The 13165-nt window shown below is 49.0% G+C and overlaps 6 protein-coding genes across 6 annotated transcripts; 2 read left to right on the forward strand and 4 right to left on the reverse strand.

Moving 5' to 3' along the window:
* Positions 1 to 172: 172 nt before the first annotated feature.
* LTR64_007678 (uncharacterized protein) lies at positions 173 to 1742 on the reverse strand (the record flags this gene model as incomplete). Its single annotated transcript, XM_064901996.1, has 3 exons — positions 173 to 1486; positions 1536 to 1611; positions 1738 to 1742. The coding sequence occupies 3 exons, from the start codon at positions 1740 to 1742 to the stop codon at positions 173 to 175; spliced, it is 1395 nt and encodes a 464-aa protein (XP_064751675.1).
* A 972-nt stretch (positions 1743 to 2714) lies between these two features.
* LTR64_007679 (uncharacterized protein) lies at positions 2715 to 4141 on the reverse strand (the record flags this gene model as incomplete). The annotated part of the gene is made up of 2 exons (XM_064901997.1): positions 2715 to 4001; positions 4085 to 4141. The coding sequence occupies 2 exons, from the start codon at positions 4139 to 4141 to the stop codon at positions 2715 to 2717; spliced, it is 1344 nt and encodes a 447-aa protein (XP_064751676.1).
* Positions 4142 to 4810: 669 nt separating this feature from the next.
* On the forward strand, positions 4811 to 7024 carry MET12 (methylenetetrahydrofolate reductase 1; the record flags this gene model as incomplete). The annotated part of the gene is made up of 1 exon (XM_064901998.1): positions 4811 to 7024. The coding sequence occupies one exon, from the start codon at positions 4811 to 4813 to the stop codon at positions 7022 to 7024; it is 2214 nt and encodes a 737-aa protein (XP_064751677.1).
* Positions 7025 to 7526: 502 nt separating this feature from the next.
* On the forward strand, positions 7527 to 8874 carry LTR64_007681 (uncharacterized protein; the record flags this gene model as incomplete). Its single annotated transcript, XM_064901999.1, has 5 exons — positions 7527 to 7735; positions 7783 to 7973; positions 8021 to 8239; positions 8300 to 8499; positions 8566 to 8874. The coding sequence occupies 5 exons, from the start codon at positions 7527 to 7529 to the stop codon at positions 8872 to 8874; spliced, it is 1128 nt and encodes a 375-aa protein (XP_064751678.1).
* Positions 8875 to 9276: 402 nt separating this feature from the next.
* Positions 9277 to 10640, reverse strand: LTR64_007682 (uncharacterized protein; the record flags this gene model as incomplete). Its single annotated transcript, XM_064902000.1, has 2 exons — positions 9277 to 10301; positions 10589 to 10640. 2 exons carry the CDS (start codon positions 10638 to 10640, stop codon positions 9277 to 9279), a joined length of 1077 nt encoding a protein of 358 aa, XP_064751679.1.
* A 1982-nt stretch (positions 10641 to 12622) lies between these two features.
* ypt1 (ras GTPase) lies at positions 12623 to 12999 on the reverse strand (the record flags this gene model as incomplete). The annotated part of the gene is made up of 2 exons (XM_064902001.1): positions 12623 to 12817; positions 12865 to 12999. The coding sequence occupies 2 exons, from the start codon at positions 12997 to 12999 to the stop codon at positions 12623 to 12625; spliced, it is 330 nt and encodes a 109-aa protein (XP_064751680.1).
* Positions 13000 to 13165: the final 166 nt, after the last annotated feature.

Consider the following 13165-nt stretch of genomic DNA (forward strand, 5'->3'; position numbering starts at 1 on the left):
GTTTCTGAGGACAGAACTTTCAGCCACGTGCTGGCATTTAGAAACTGATCCGGATCTTTTCTGGCATCATTATTTTTGTATCATAAGCATGCTTTCTTCTTTACCTAGCCATTCCGCTGCCTCAAAAGATCGACGAGCTGCCTAGAGACGCATTCAGTTGCTCAGATCGACACTACCGACCATAGACAGTCTTCCACAGGGTATTCAAATATGCAATACCCTCAGCCCGCCAAGAATCCTTCTCAGGACGACTAGTAGTGTTTGCATCGAAAAAGTAGTCATATCCTACACCACCTCCAGACACCACATCATAAGCTGGCCATTGCTGATAGCCCTGAAGTCCATGACCATTTGGATTCCCGTCGTGTACGAAGCTCGCCCACATCCTGCTCATCAAGCTGCTAAGGTCAACATAACTCTGCGGTTGTCCTTGAAAGGGATTAAAAGCATATCCCAAGCCCTGGAGGTTGTTGAACACAAATGCCACTTCCTGAAAATGTACTGAGCCAGTCAGATTCGGCAATGGATATGGAATGGCGTTGAAGCGATAACAATATGCGGAAACGTTCTGCATGGCCCACGACTGACATTGAAGTCTTCGTGCGGCGTGGAATGCCAGGTCCCCACCAAAAGCGACAGCGCGACGGAACTGAAAGCCGTATGTGCTGTTGTATTGATAGTCTAGTGGCACACTGTAGAGGACGTCACTGGCAGCTGGAAGATTGGGATATACAGCCTGGAGAATAGCCACTGTGCTCGCATTCAATGGTCTTGTCCTGCCTGTGTTTGTAAGATAGGTTGCGAAAGCACTATCGTTGTTGATGCCACGAGGACCGAAGCTGGCTCCCTCATCTGTGTTTGCGCCACTGAGCAAGGGGACTTTGATGAAGTTGCCGTTGTTGAGCTGATCGTATTGTGAGCCTTGGATCAGAGTACCGTCCTGGTATGGGTAGAAACCATAGCTACGGGTGATATTGATAGCTGCGTTCAGTCTATCGAAAGGAGCGGCTCGGAGACAGGACAATGTATCTGCACTACCACTGCATCCTGCCGCTGTGGTGATGTTGTTGTAGATTGCTTGGCCGTCACTGACATTGTAATTTTGCGATCCAAGAAGAATTGAATTGCCTGATTCGCAGATGGCTCCGCTGAAGAGCTTGTCATCACGACCACCATAGGCGATGAGATGAATGCCAACACTTCCGGCACCAGCTGATTCTCCCCATATTGTCACCTTGGTAGGGTCTCCACCAAATGCTGCTATATTCTCCTGGATCCAGTACAAAGCTTGACGTTGATCTTGCATTCCAATATTTGTTATGCCGGCAGATCGTACTTCTTGCGAGTCGATGAAGCCCCATGCACTCAGTCTATATGGTATAGAGACTGCAATGATGGGTTTGCCGATATCGACTGAGTTCTGAACGATGAAGCTGAGATTATATCGGCGATCAGTAGCTCCTCCCATAATATATCCACCGCCGTGCTTTGTGAATGTTAGTGCTCGTTCCAGCCTGGTGATTGGCACTTCTTACAATCCATACAGCTACTGGTAGCTTCTGGCCAGCGGATCCTGCTGGTCTGACCACGTTCAGTGCTAAGCAGTCCTCGCTAACTTCGTAGCCAATTTGATCTCCCTAAGAAGACGTTAGCTATTTCTCTCCTTGATCTGGTGGTGTATCGTTACTCCATATCCAACACATTCAGGATAATATGCCGTGGCCTGCCTAGGCTCACTCCATGTCGTGTTGAGTGGTTGGGGAAATCGGAACCTCAAATCGCCTACTGGAGGCTGTACGAAGGGAATCCCAAGAAATAGATCCTGGTTATAGGTTGGCTGATACAAGCCAGTGTAGGTACCATTTCTGACAGCAACACTTGGAGCTCCAGAAGATTGTCGGGCAGACAGTCCCAGGCAAGACGGCAGAAACAGAGTAAGAAGGGCTAGCATCGTGACGCTTGTAGCGAATGAAAGCAGAATAGGATCTGCTGAAGAGCAGTATTCATCTTATGTACCTGTGCTAGGATCCTACAGGTCCCAATCGATCCCGTACCATGACCAGTAGAATCGGCACAAAGCCTCGGAATCTGGCAAAGCAATAGCCTTTGGAGGTATTATCTCGCTGTCCGCTTCAATGTTCCTCCAGAGGAAACCCCAGCCATGAGCTTGAGCTGCAGATTACCTTGCGGGGAGAGGCCGCTATCGTTCAGAAAGGAAAGGTACGCGGGAAGCGAAGTCGATCACTCCGACAAGCTTCGAGCTTATTTCCCCGAAGTTTACACGACCATGGATGTTGAACATGAATCGATATCCTTGGATTCTCGAGTTGTGCATGAGCTCGGCAGTTGACAACGAGGCGGGGATGGAACCAAGACCGGAAGGTCGTCATCTGATGAGAAATGTCCACATTTGCGCATGGCCGAAGTATACCCTCGGAGCATGATTATGGCAGTCTTAGCCAGCTGGTATTACACAAGTACAAACACGTGGACTTATTAGAACTGGCTTTGTTGTAGCTTGAGATTGTGAGCGAACGAATCCCATGAACTCAGGATGTCCTCCAATCAGAATTGCTGCATCGTTCGGGTCATGGTGCATCGAAGCGTGTCAACCATACAGCCTAGTACAAGGTGACAGTAGAGGGCTGGCTACGAAGTGTGATGGACCGCAACATCGATTCGTTCTCTTGTAGGTCTAGGAGACTGTGTACCTTTCATCTCACCAGTATATCATAGTCTCCAGCCTTGGACGATATTCGAATGTCGTCGGATGCCTGACCAGCTCTGCGACGTATCAGCTCAAATATGATCAGTCCTGCACTCGTGCTCGGAAGCTGACGAAACGTGTTGAAAACAAAGCCACGGTAGACCCATCTGATGATATTTCCTCGAGTTTCTTTCTTCGCCGCATCCATGCATTGTTGCCAGGTTTCCTGATAGGCTCGATAGTAAACACGCATCATACGCCACCTCGGTTGACCTTGGAGTCGCGACGATTGACGAAACTGTTTTGCTTGAGTATCCAATTCTTCGAGATGGTTCCAGTGTTCCACTTGAACATGATGCAATGGATAGATGACTGTTGATTGAGCTACAGAAGCACTTAGGCCTGCCAGAAAGAGAAACGTAGGCTCGATAGCGTAATGGGGCTTGATAGTCTGTACAAAGCGGTCACGATCACTGTATGCGGAGTTAGATCGAGGTCTCAGTCCGCTCTCGTGTGGCCGTTTTCTGGCAAGTGTAGTAACCATTTCTGGATGTAAGGAACCATAATACCAGTGGACAAAGTTATGGTATCCTTGTGATTTGATCCACTCGAAAGTGCTGAAGAAGGTAGCTGAACCAAAGCTGTCTTTTAGAAAGGACAACCCATAGCCAGCAAAAATTCCTCTTGTCCCGACCTCTCGTATTTTCTCCCTGCCAAATGTCCACATACTTTGAGGTGAGTTCCCGAGTTTGCCATTGGTAGCAGGGTCATGTCGTTCGTAACGTACTTGAATGGCGTCCAGTGGAGCAGCTATGATAGACTGTATGCTTCCAGCAAGAAATCCAGCTGTAGCAGTTTCTGCAAAAGAAGGAGGGGGATAAACTCGCTTGTGGTGTTTACTGCTCTCTTCATGCAGACGACCTAAGATTTGTAGGTAGCTTGTGTATAGGACAGCACCCACGCTGACATTGGCTATCAGAGGAGGTAGGATTTGCTCAGGTATAACCCTCCAGCCATAGTAGCGGATTGCTGAAGCAATAACGCCTGGAGTGGTGGAACGTAACCAGCTGAGTCTACGTGACAGAGCGTCGTTGGCTACGGCTGCATTCTGCTGCTGGAGGTTTCTAGCATAAGCCAGGTAGTCAACTCGTGTTCGGAAGAAGGCCTTTACAGGAGCTCGAAAGTAGAAGGCTATTGCCTGGGCGGTAAACGCTCTTACACCAGCTGCCTGGATTCCATGTGCCGCATCATCTCGAGGAGCTTTTCGTGGTCTGGACGTGTTCACTGGCAGAACCTGTAAGAGTTAGCAAGTTTGTAGGAGGGGCTATCTGTTTGACGGGCAGCAGGAGAGCCTCGAGATTAGCTTCAACAACTTACTCCGGAATAGATTCCCTCAAAGTCTGTTGGGTCATCGTCAACACGGTCAAGGGACATTTCCTTTCGTTCTAGAGTCCATCCCGAGCATGCTTGTTTGAACGCTTCGAGGTGCTGTGCTGCGCTTGCAAGATGGACCACTTCCAAGCCGCAGATGAGCGCCGGCACTGGTAGTCGCGATGGGTCAGCACGCTAGACCAAATAGAGCGACGCGCCTGAACAGAGCGCGACCCTCACAGCCAGGAAGGAGCGAGTTGCAAGTAGACAGGAACGATATTGTCGTAAGATGGTTTCCTACCACAGAATAGAAGGTCGAACAGCAATTCCTAGCTGCACGACGTTGCCCATACTCTTCTGAGACCCTTCGCTTTTGATTCTCGTGCCCCACATTATCAGATCCTTTAAGCTTTGCAGATTGTGGACTAGAAGTGCTCCAGCATGATGCTGCATCCTTTGTGCGAATTCGGCAATTCTATACACAAACTTGCGTGCTCGACGAAGGCGTTAATGATTGAAGGATTTCAGGGAGTTTGGAATACGATCTTGATATAAACTGACCAAGACATATTGATATACATCGTCGATCACTGACATTCGCTTTTCCCAGTCTCCAATCCTCTATTCTGTGTCACCAAGTTCTTCTTCGCCTCTCGCACTCATCCTGAGCCAAATATCTGTGCCAGACAGCTTAACTGTGGTAGGACTTCAACTTGCTGACAGCCAGACGATATGATTTCACAACAGCTGCCTCGTCCACCGGACGACAAGCTCACCACTCTTCTGGCACATTTGCCCCCGTCCTCGACCTATTTCTCACTCGAGTTCTTCCCTCCTAAAACTCAAGCTGGCTTCACGAATTTGCAGGCCAGATTGGCTCGTATGACCACGGCCTTCAGACCTCTCTTCGTTACCGTGACATGGGGTGCAGGAGGAAGTACTGCGACTAAATCATTGGAGCTAGCAGAAATATGTCAGAGGCAACTTGGTGTACCGACCGTTCTCCACCTCACTTGTACAAACATGAATCAGAAGCTGATAGACGAGGCTTTGGATGAGTGCCGGAGCGCAGGAATCCGAAACATACTGGCGCTGCGGGGTGACCCTCCACGAGAAGAATACAAAGATCCAGTCACAGAATCGAGTCCGAAGCAAATACAGGCTAAAGAGGAGGAATTTGTATGGGCTATAGATCTTATCCAGTATATTCGAAAAAAGCACGGCAACTATTTCTGTATAGGAGTGGCTGGGTACCCCGAGGGACATGCAGATGAATCACATCCTGAAGCTGAGAAGCAGAGCGTCGAGCATGATCTACCCTACCTGGCGCAGAAGACAAAAGCAGGAGCCGACTTTATCATGACCCAGCTGACATACGACGCCGATGCATACCGAGCCTACGAACACCGTTTGCGCAATTACGTTGACACCGAGAAGAACGAGAAGATTTTCAGAGATATTCCAATCATACCTGGTCTCATGCCTATACAGAGTTATCAGATTATCAAGCGGATAACGAAGCTCAGTCATGCAAAACTGCCTCAGGATATTGCGGCCCGAATAGAGGCTGTCAAGAATGACGATGATGCCGTGAAAAAGGTGGGTGTGGATATTTTGAGTGAGATTGTCGAGAAGATACGAGCCATGCCACAACCCGACGATCTTCCTCGAGGTCTCCATTTTTACACCTTGAATCTAGAAAAGAGCGTTGCATTCATACTCGAGAAATGCCATCTTCTTCCTTCCGCAAACGAACCAGACACGAGCTCATCCGAAGATAGCGATACACCTTCAGAGGAAAGTGACGTAGCAGTCGAGGGCACTGATAAGGTTAATGGCCACAACCCTGAGCAAAGGACAATGAAGCAGTTCAAGAGAAGAGCGTCAAGTGTGAATGCTCAGCCACACAACCGCGTAATAGTTGGGATGTCGAGGACGAAATCATCAGGTAACACATTAGAAGAAAGAGATGCTGATGCTCCATCTATCACAGTGAGGCATGCAACAGATGACGCTGGTGCTGGCATTCCAGCTTCCAAGCAGACTCGTGCTCAGAAGTTGATGATCAGCGAAGGACAAGGATCCTTAGGTCGTGAAGCTACGTGGGATGACTTTCCGAACGGTCGTTGGGGTCCTTCTCATTCTCCTGCTTTTGGTGAGATTGATGGATATGGTCCCAGTTTGAAGGTCGGCCCAATTACTGCTCGCAGATTGTGGGGTCATCCCAATTCAAAGGAAGATATTACAACGTTGTTCCGGAAGCACGTCACAGGCGAGCTACATGCAGTCCCTTGGTCAGACGATATCGATTCTGATGGTCCGTCAGTCACAGGCGAGGGTGCACTAAGAGCAGAAACAGACTGTATCAGACAGGAGCTCCTCGCAATGATTGAGAAGAAGGGCTATTGGACTCTTGCATCGCAGCCTGCAGTCGATGGTGTCAGAAGTGATGATCCGGTCTTCGGCTGGGGACCTAAAGGTGAAGGATTTGTGTTTCAAAAAGCATTTGTTGAGTTCTTTTGTCCAAGTGATAGATGGGAAAGCCTACGTCAAAGACTGATTGACGCATCCGAGTTTGATGTTAGCTGGATGAAGGTTGATGCCGAAGGTAACTTCGAGAGCACAGATACTGTGTCAGATGTCCAGAAGGATGGCCCTAGCTCTAAGCAGACACCTGGAACTTCTGGAGTCAACACAGTGACATGGGGAGTGTTCCGTGGAAAAGAGATCGTGACACCTACAATTATCGAGGCCGAGAGTTTCCGAGCTTGGGGTGAAGAAGCTTTCAGTATCTGGAGGGAATGGAGGGTGTGTTTTCCAAGAGGAAGTGAGCACGAAAAATGCTTAGAAAAATGCAGAAAAGATGTAGTGCTTGTCAACGTGGTTGGTCAGAAGTATATTGGGGAGGACGGTCGGTCGCTGTGGAAGCTATTACTCGAGGATTGATTTGATGTTCAATCACTTCGATACACAATCAGACCCGAGTAAATCTGCCGCGACCCGCTACCAACCAGCACCTTTCCTGAGCAACCTCGATTCTTGGTGATAGTTGCCTGTATCTATTGAATGAGTGTCTCGATGCAGTTGAGGACGTAGTAGAGCTATAGCGTGCTCGATGTACTCCCTTGAGCTCTCAAACTGAGCAGTATGTCCGCGCTGGGATGTGCTATCCTGGTATCCCACCGGCGTCCGGGGTAACCACCTTCCCCACAAATTCCATGCAGTGTGTCATCAATGACAGGCGTTAGAAAGGCAGGTGCAATGAACAAAATCGAAATGTAACCTTGCACAACGAATGTGTCGATCTACAGTGCCAACAGAGTTTAAGTGATATGAGCATATGATCACTGTTGGCCTTGCACGTAGTGCTACAAGATGGACTATTCTCATTCTTGTTGCATACTTCTGCATTCCAAGTATTCTGAAATTCGCTAACCTAGCAGCCACTATGTTGTCCTCGCTGTTCTTTACCACAGTGGCAAGCATATTTGGTTTGGTATTGAGCCAGTCAATCTATGGCTCAGACAATGCAACGTTCACGAACCCGATTCTACAGAAGTATGGCGCTGACCCATGGGTCGTGCGAAATGGCGACGACTACTTGATGACTTATACGACCAACGACAATATCACAATTCTCAGAAGCAGAACCCTCACGTCTGTTGCTTCTTACACAATTCGTTCATCTGGCTGATTCGTGATAGTGATTGGAACTCAGCCGATGTAAAGCTCGCCTTTAAGGCACCAGAAAATACATCTTACACATTCAGTAACTGGGCACCCGAACTTCACTATTACGAGGCGTTTCAAAAATGGTACATTATTTATACTGCCGACGTCGACCCAGACAGTCCATCGCCGCAGCAAGACATGCTCTGTGATTTCAATTGTCCAGGTAAGTGCTTAGCAACCGTGCTGCCTATGGAAACTGACTGTGCCTAGCTGTCAATCATCGAATGTTCGTGCTGGAGAGTTCTGGACCGGATCCCTGGACAAGCGAGTTCACAATGAAAGCAGAACTGAACACTTATGATCAATTTGCCATTGACGGTACCTATTTCCAGTACGACAACAAGCTCTACCACATCTACAGCTGTTGGTACGACTACGATAGTCAACCATTCATCCGAAGCTGGCCTGCCATGCTATGCATTACGCAGAGTAAGTTGACTGCTGGCTAGATCATATTCGCTGTCAAAATTCATCTCTAACCTCGTTCAGTGTCTGATCCTTGGACCGTTTCTTCTCCTCAATCCGAACGCCTCATCATCTCCAAACCTGAACAACCCTGGGAAAAGACACCATATGGTCGCACAGTCAATGACAGACTCTCGTCGAATGAGGGCCCACAGCAACTGATCAATCCCAATACCAAACAGAATTTTGTCATCTACAGTGCTGCTCGCAGTGATAACCGCAATGTAAGTGTTTGCGCTCGAAGAGGGCGTCTTTTCCTAATCGAGACACATCTCACTAACATTCCACAGTACTGCCTCGGCCTCATCGAACTCACCGGCACAAACCCAATGGACATCAACTCCTGGACCAAGAACAACGCCAGCTGCGTCTTCTACGAAAATGATGCAGAACAAGTATACGGCGTCGGTCACGCCAGCTTCGTGCAGAGCCCGGACGATAGTCAATGGTGGATTGTCTACCACGGTATGCGAGACTATCTTGTAGGATGGTCAGCTAGACAAATTCGAGCACAGCAATTTACGTGGGACGAGAAGACTGGATGGCCGGTGTTCCCGAGACCTGGCATTGGACCGTATCCTGTTCCGAGCGGGCAGTAGGTATGCTCGTTTTGGAGGTGGAGTAGGCGATGTCATTAAGGTATTGAAGTCGAGGGTGTTACAAGCATTAGCAGGTTTACATGCTCTATGAGAGGATCCTGATGAGCCGCGCGCAGTATGCTAGCATAGCTGATCACTCAAGATATAGATGTGGAGTACCAAGAATATGCGCTACAACTGGACCTGGTTGGAACTGCTTGGGCTGGATGAATGGATCAAGGTTCAGCAGCAGAACGCCGTCATACATAGCCATTATCGAATGGTATAGTCCTAACGTCATGCCAGACGTCCATCGTTAGGTCGTGCTTGTCCAATATCGTCGTAGCTACCAAGCATCCGTACTCTATATCCCGCGAAATTGTGCCATCTTACACACTCCCCACTATTACTACCATCCTGCCATCAACGAAACCGATCAGGCGACTTCGGCGGAACAGGCGGCACATGCGCATACCTCTCCATCCCATCATCCCAACCACCTCCTCTCCTACTCGGTCCAGCTTCACCACTCGCATCCCCTAGGTGGACATCCGTCCATACCTCATTGCCGTTGTCATTACCACTACCGTTTTGGATATGAGCTTCGGAAACCTTGGTATTCTGATTTGAATAACTGCCAAAGCTGCTCTCGCTCCTCGCAGCAGCTTCTTCTCTGAGCAGTTTCTCGCGTTGCGCGCGGATCATGTCGCGTAGTGTCGGTTTCTGCGTGTGGTCGGGGTTGGTTGGCGATATTGGGATATTGGCAGGTCCGCGGATATGGCCGCCTGTAAGGATGCCTGGTGTAGATTGCTGTGCACCTGGGGACGTCGGGCCTGCAGCTAGAGAATTTGATGGAGCTGGTACATGTTCTAATGCATTGAGCGACGGCTTGCTATGCATAGGCCTGAGCGGCGTGGAAGGACCTGCTGTTTCCACGGAAGAGCGATATGCGGGAGGAGCACTGCCCGTAGGGCTCAGCAATGGCACATTTGGAACTTGCTTGCTTTCTATGTCCTTAAGAGGAACATCTCCTATGTTTCCGCTCCTTGATGTGCCTCTGTAGTGCTCGATCATATCTTGTCGCAGCCACTCGTCTCTTTCAGCTGCGGTTTGTTCTTCGCTTTTCTTGGAGGTTGTCTTGTCATTGCCGTCCCAAGTATTCTTCCGTCTATACATATACTCTCTTTGTCGATCTCTGATGCCCTTGTTCCGCTCTCGTCTGGCGCGCCATGCCGCAACAAAAGGCAAGTTTGCGATCCAACGCGCAGTCGCTCGGAACGGACAGTACTTATCGGTCTTAGCGTAATGCCCAGGACAGTAGCGACGATATAGGAGGAAAGTGCCCATGAAGGACAGCGGAACCAAGACGATGATGATGATCAGGAGGAGGAGTAGTGGCGGGCCGTGACCTGCATGGTGTTGTGACGGAGTCGCTGGTGAAGGAGTACCTGTTGTTAGAGTAGCTGTTGATGACGTGCTTGTATGCGAGGTCACTATAGATATTAGAAATGATGAAGTCGGTAGCGTGGCGGCTGTGGTTAGGGGAGATGAAACGAGGAGGGAAGTCTGAGAAGGGTGTTCTGTGGTGAATGTTGTCCTTGTGCCTGGTAGCGTCACGGTGATCGTGGGTGGACGCGTAGCTGTGGATTGGGTAAATATACTCGCATACCCGGAACTTGTCGTTAATACTGGGATTCGTGTTGGGGTCTAAGAATCATGAAAGTCAGTATCGTACCTGAAGATGTTGTATTTCTCGATGAGCTAGGAGTGAGAAAGCTGGCGACCATTGGTGGGATCAAAGTCTTTGTGATTTAACTAGTCCATATCGTGACTGTGCTGGTTGTAGTCATCGAAACCACTTCATTACTAGACGAGCAATGGCAACCACCAGGACCATCTATTATGTAAGAGGATGTACCGCAATACGTGCTGCAAATCATCGTCATATCAGGTGGATGTAGGCTTGTACTTGTAGCCATGATATGGTTGGTCGATATTTCAGCAAGATGTCGTGAATGAAGGCGCGCCTAACAGTGATGTGGAGGAACAAGAAGTAGCCATCGCAGCGTTTGACCTGATTCATGTCGCAGGTAGTGGCGATAGCGTTTGCAACAGGCGCAAGACGACACTTTGACTCAACAATCAACTACTTGTGTGGCTGAAAGTGAGGTCAAATCTGACTGACAAGAGCATGTAAACGCGTCTGAGAAAATTCGGCATGTCTCTATACTGCAAGATCCGTTGGAGTAGGCAGGAAAAGTGCGCGCTGGTTGATCGATGGTGGGCTCGACCCCGTATGCAGGAGTGCATCGTCGATGCAGGTACCTTCGACAATGATGTAGCCAGAGAAGACGTCGTCATCGCAATATTCTCCAGAAGTCCGTGCAAAAGGCAGCAGGAGGTTGGAGATGGGGAGCAGAACGTTTCAGACTTACCAGTGAACTAGTTGAACCTGAGGATGAAGTTGACATGGTCACAAATATGGTAACAGTAGAGCGAGCGTCTAAGTAAATCGCCGGCTCCGGTATCGAGCTGGTAGCACCCTTGTCGAATGGTGGGATGAGCATAGTAGAAGACACAGTTATTATGCTGGTCACGAAAAAGCTGGTCGTAGTTTCGATGATATCAGGCCTAAGCTGGAGGGTGCTTTGTTGGGATGCCGATGCTGTCTTTTCGCTTGAGGTTGGAGATGTATCGCTTGATGGTGAGTAACCTGTACCAGTCGTTGTGCGTATGGTAGTGGTCTTTGTCTCTTTGGAAATCGATGCTGGATTGTTGAGAGAACTTACAGACTGAATTCCTGAAAGCATTGTCTATAATTCCAAAGGTCAGTAGCCAACAGCTGGCGTCAGTGATGTGGAGATCTCAAGGTGACGACTTGCCTCGGTATGCAACGTCGTGACAGGGGCAGTGTCCTGCGCCATCGTGGCAGAATGGATATTCGTGGTGACAGAGGCGCTTGTAGGCGGACCATCTTCTTTGCTTATGGTATCCGATGGCTGTGACCCAGGTTCGGAGGGAGATGAGGGAATCGATAGCGAATCGTGCAAGGCAGGTGTTGGAGACTCCGTAGTGGTCGTACACCAGGGCATGTTTGATATATCTGATTTAAGGTAGGTGAGTTGACTGCCATCATTGTAAGAAGGACAGGGTCGTGGTAAGCGGAAATGTGTAGAGTTGACCTGGCTAGCAGACAACGTAGGTCCCGCCGTCAGGCCTCTCGACGTGTTGTTGAACGTCAGCATGCTGGTGAAGCTGTCAGCTGTATTGCCTATATAGTCCTAATGCTTTCGAGCCTCGTCATGGGTAACAGCACTGTGTAGAGGGAGTCACTTGTGGATTGTTTGAGCTCATCTGAGAGCGTTTGCACTGCGCGGCCCCAAAGATAGAGGATTGTTTCAGCTAATCACAATATTTCTTTGCACTAGATCGTTCTCCAGGACCCTACAGTGCAGGTCAGCTCTTGAAGGACAGGATTCACTCATTTGTAAGGTGCAGCTCAGGATGCAGTGAAGACCAGACAGGACGATCGTGAGATATAGATCACTTCATTACGTAGCGTTATGGTTGCCCAATATACCAAACCATGCGCCGGCAAAAAATGATTCAGTCTAGAATGCACCTCTGCTTGCGCCTGAACGCCAGAAAGTCAGGACTTGGTATGGGTGCTTTAGCTGAATCTGTGTGGCCCACCAATAGGTGTTCTGGTGTACGAAGATCCTGTTTCTTTGAAGTTGTGAAAATGCATAGCGAGATCGAAAGCTGTAATCTAGCAGCAGCCACCAGCAGACCCGCTCTGCACACCTTGTCCTTGACCGACCTGAACTGTTGGCTTGTTGTTGACGGTTGTTGTTCCCATGCGCTCCTTGATTTGACGGGCCATTGTTAAGAAGGCTTGCTCGACGTTGGAGGCGTTCTTGGCCGAAGTCTCTAAGAATGGGATTCCAAGACTATCCGCGAATTCCTGGATTCAGTTAGCATCAGCAGCTAAGTCTTTCTATCCGTACACACCTTCGCCACAGTATATTCGACCACCTTCTTGTCTGACATATCGCTCTTATTTCCTACTAGTAGCTTGTTGACGCCCTCAGTCGCATAGCGGTCAATCTCTTGGAGCCATTGCTTGACGTTGTTGAAGGAATCCATATCTGTAACATCGTATACAACACAGATGCCGTGGGCGCCTCGGTAGTACGAAGAAGTGATAGTTCGGAATCGTTCTTGACCGGCAGTATCCCACTATAGAACGTTAGCCATCCATCGAGAGTTTACCAGGATTTGAGCAACACATACGATCTGCAACTTCACTGTC

Source organism: Lithohypha guttulata, assembly GCF_036872675.1.
Source record: "Lithohypha guttulata strain CCFEE 5908 chromosome Unknown scaffold_6, whole genome shotgun sequence".
Taxonomy (NCBI): Eukaryota; Fungi; Ascomycota; class Eurotiomycetes; order Chaetothyriales; family Trichomeriaceae; genus Lithohypha; species Lithohypha guttulata.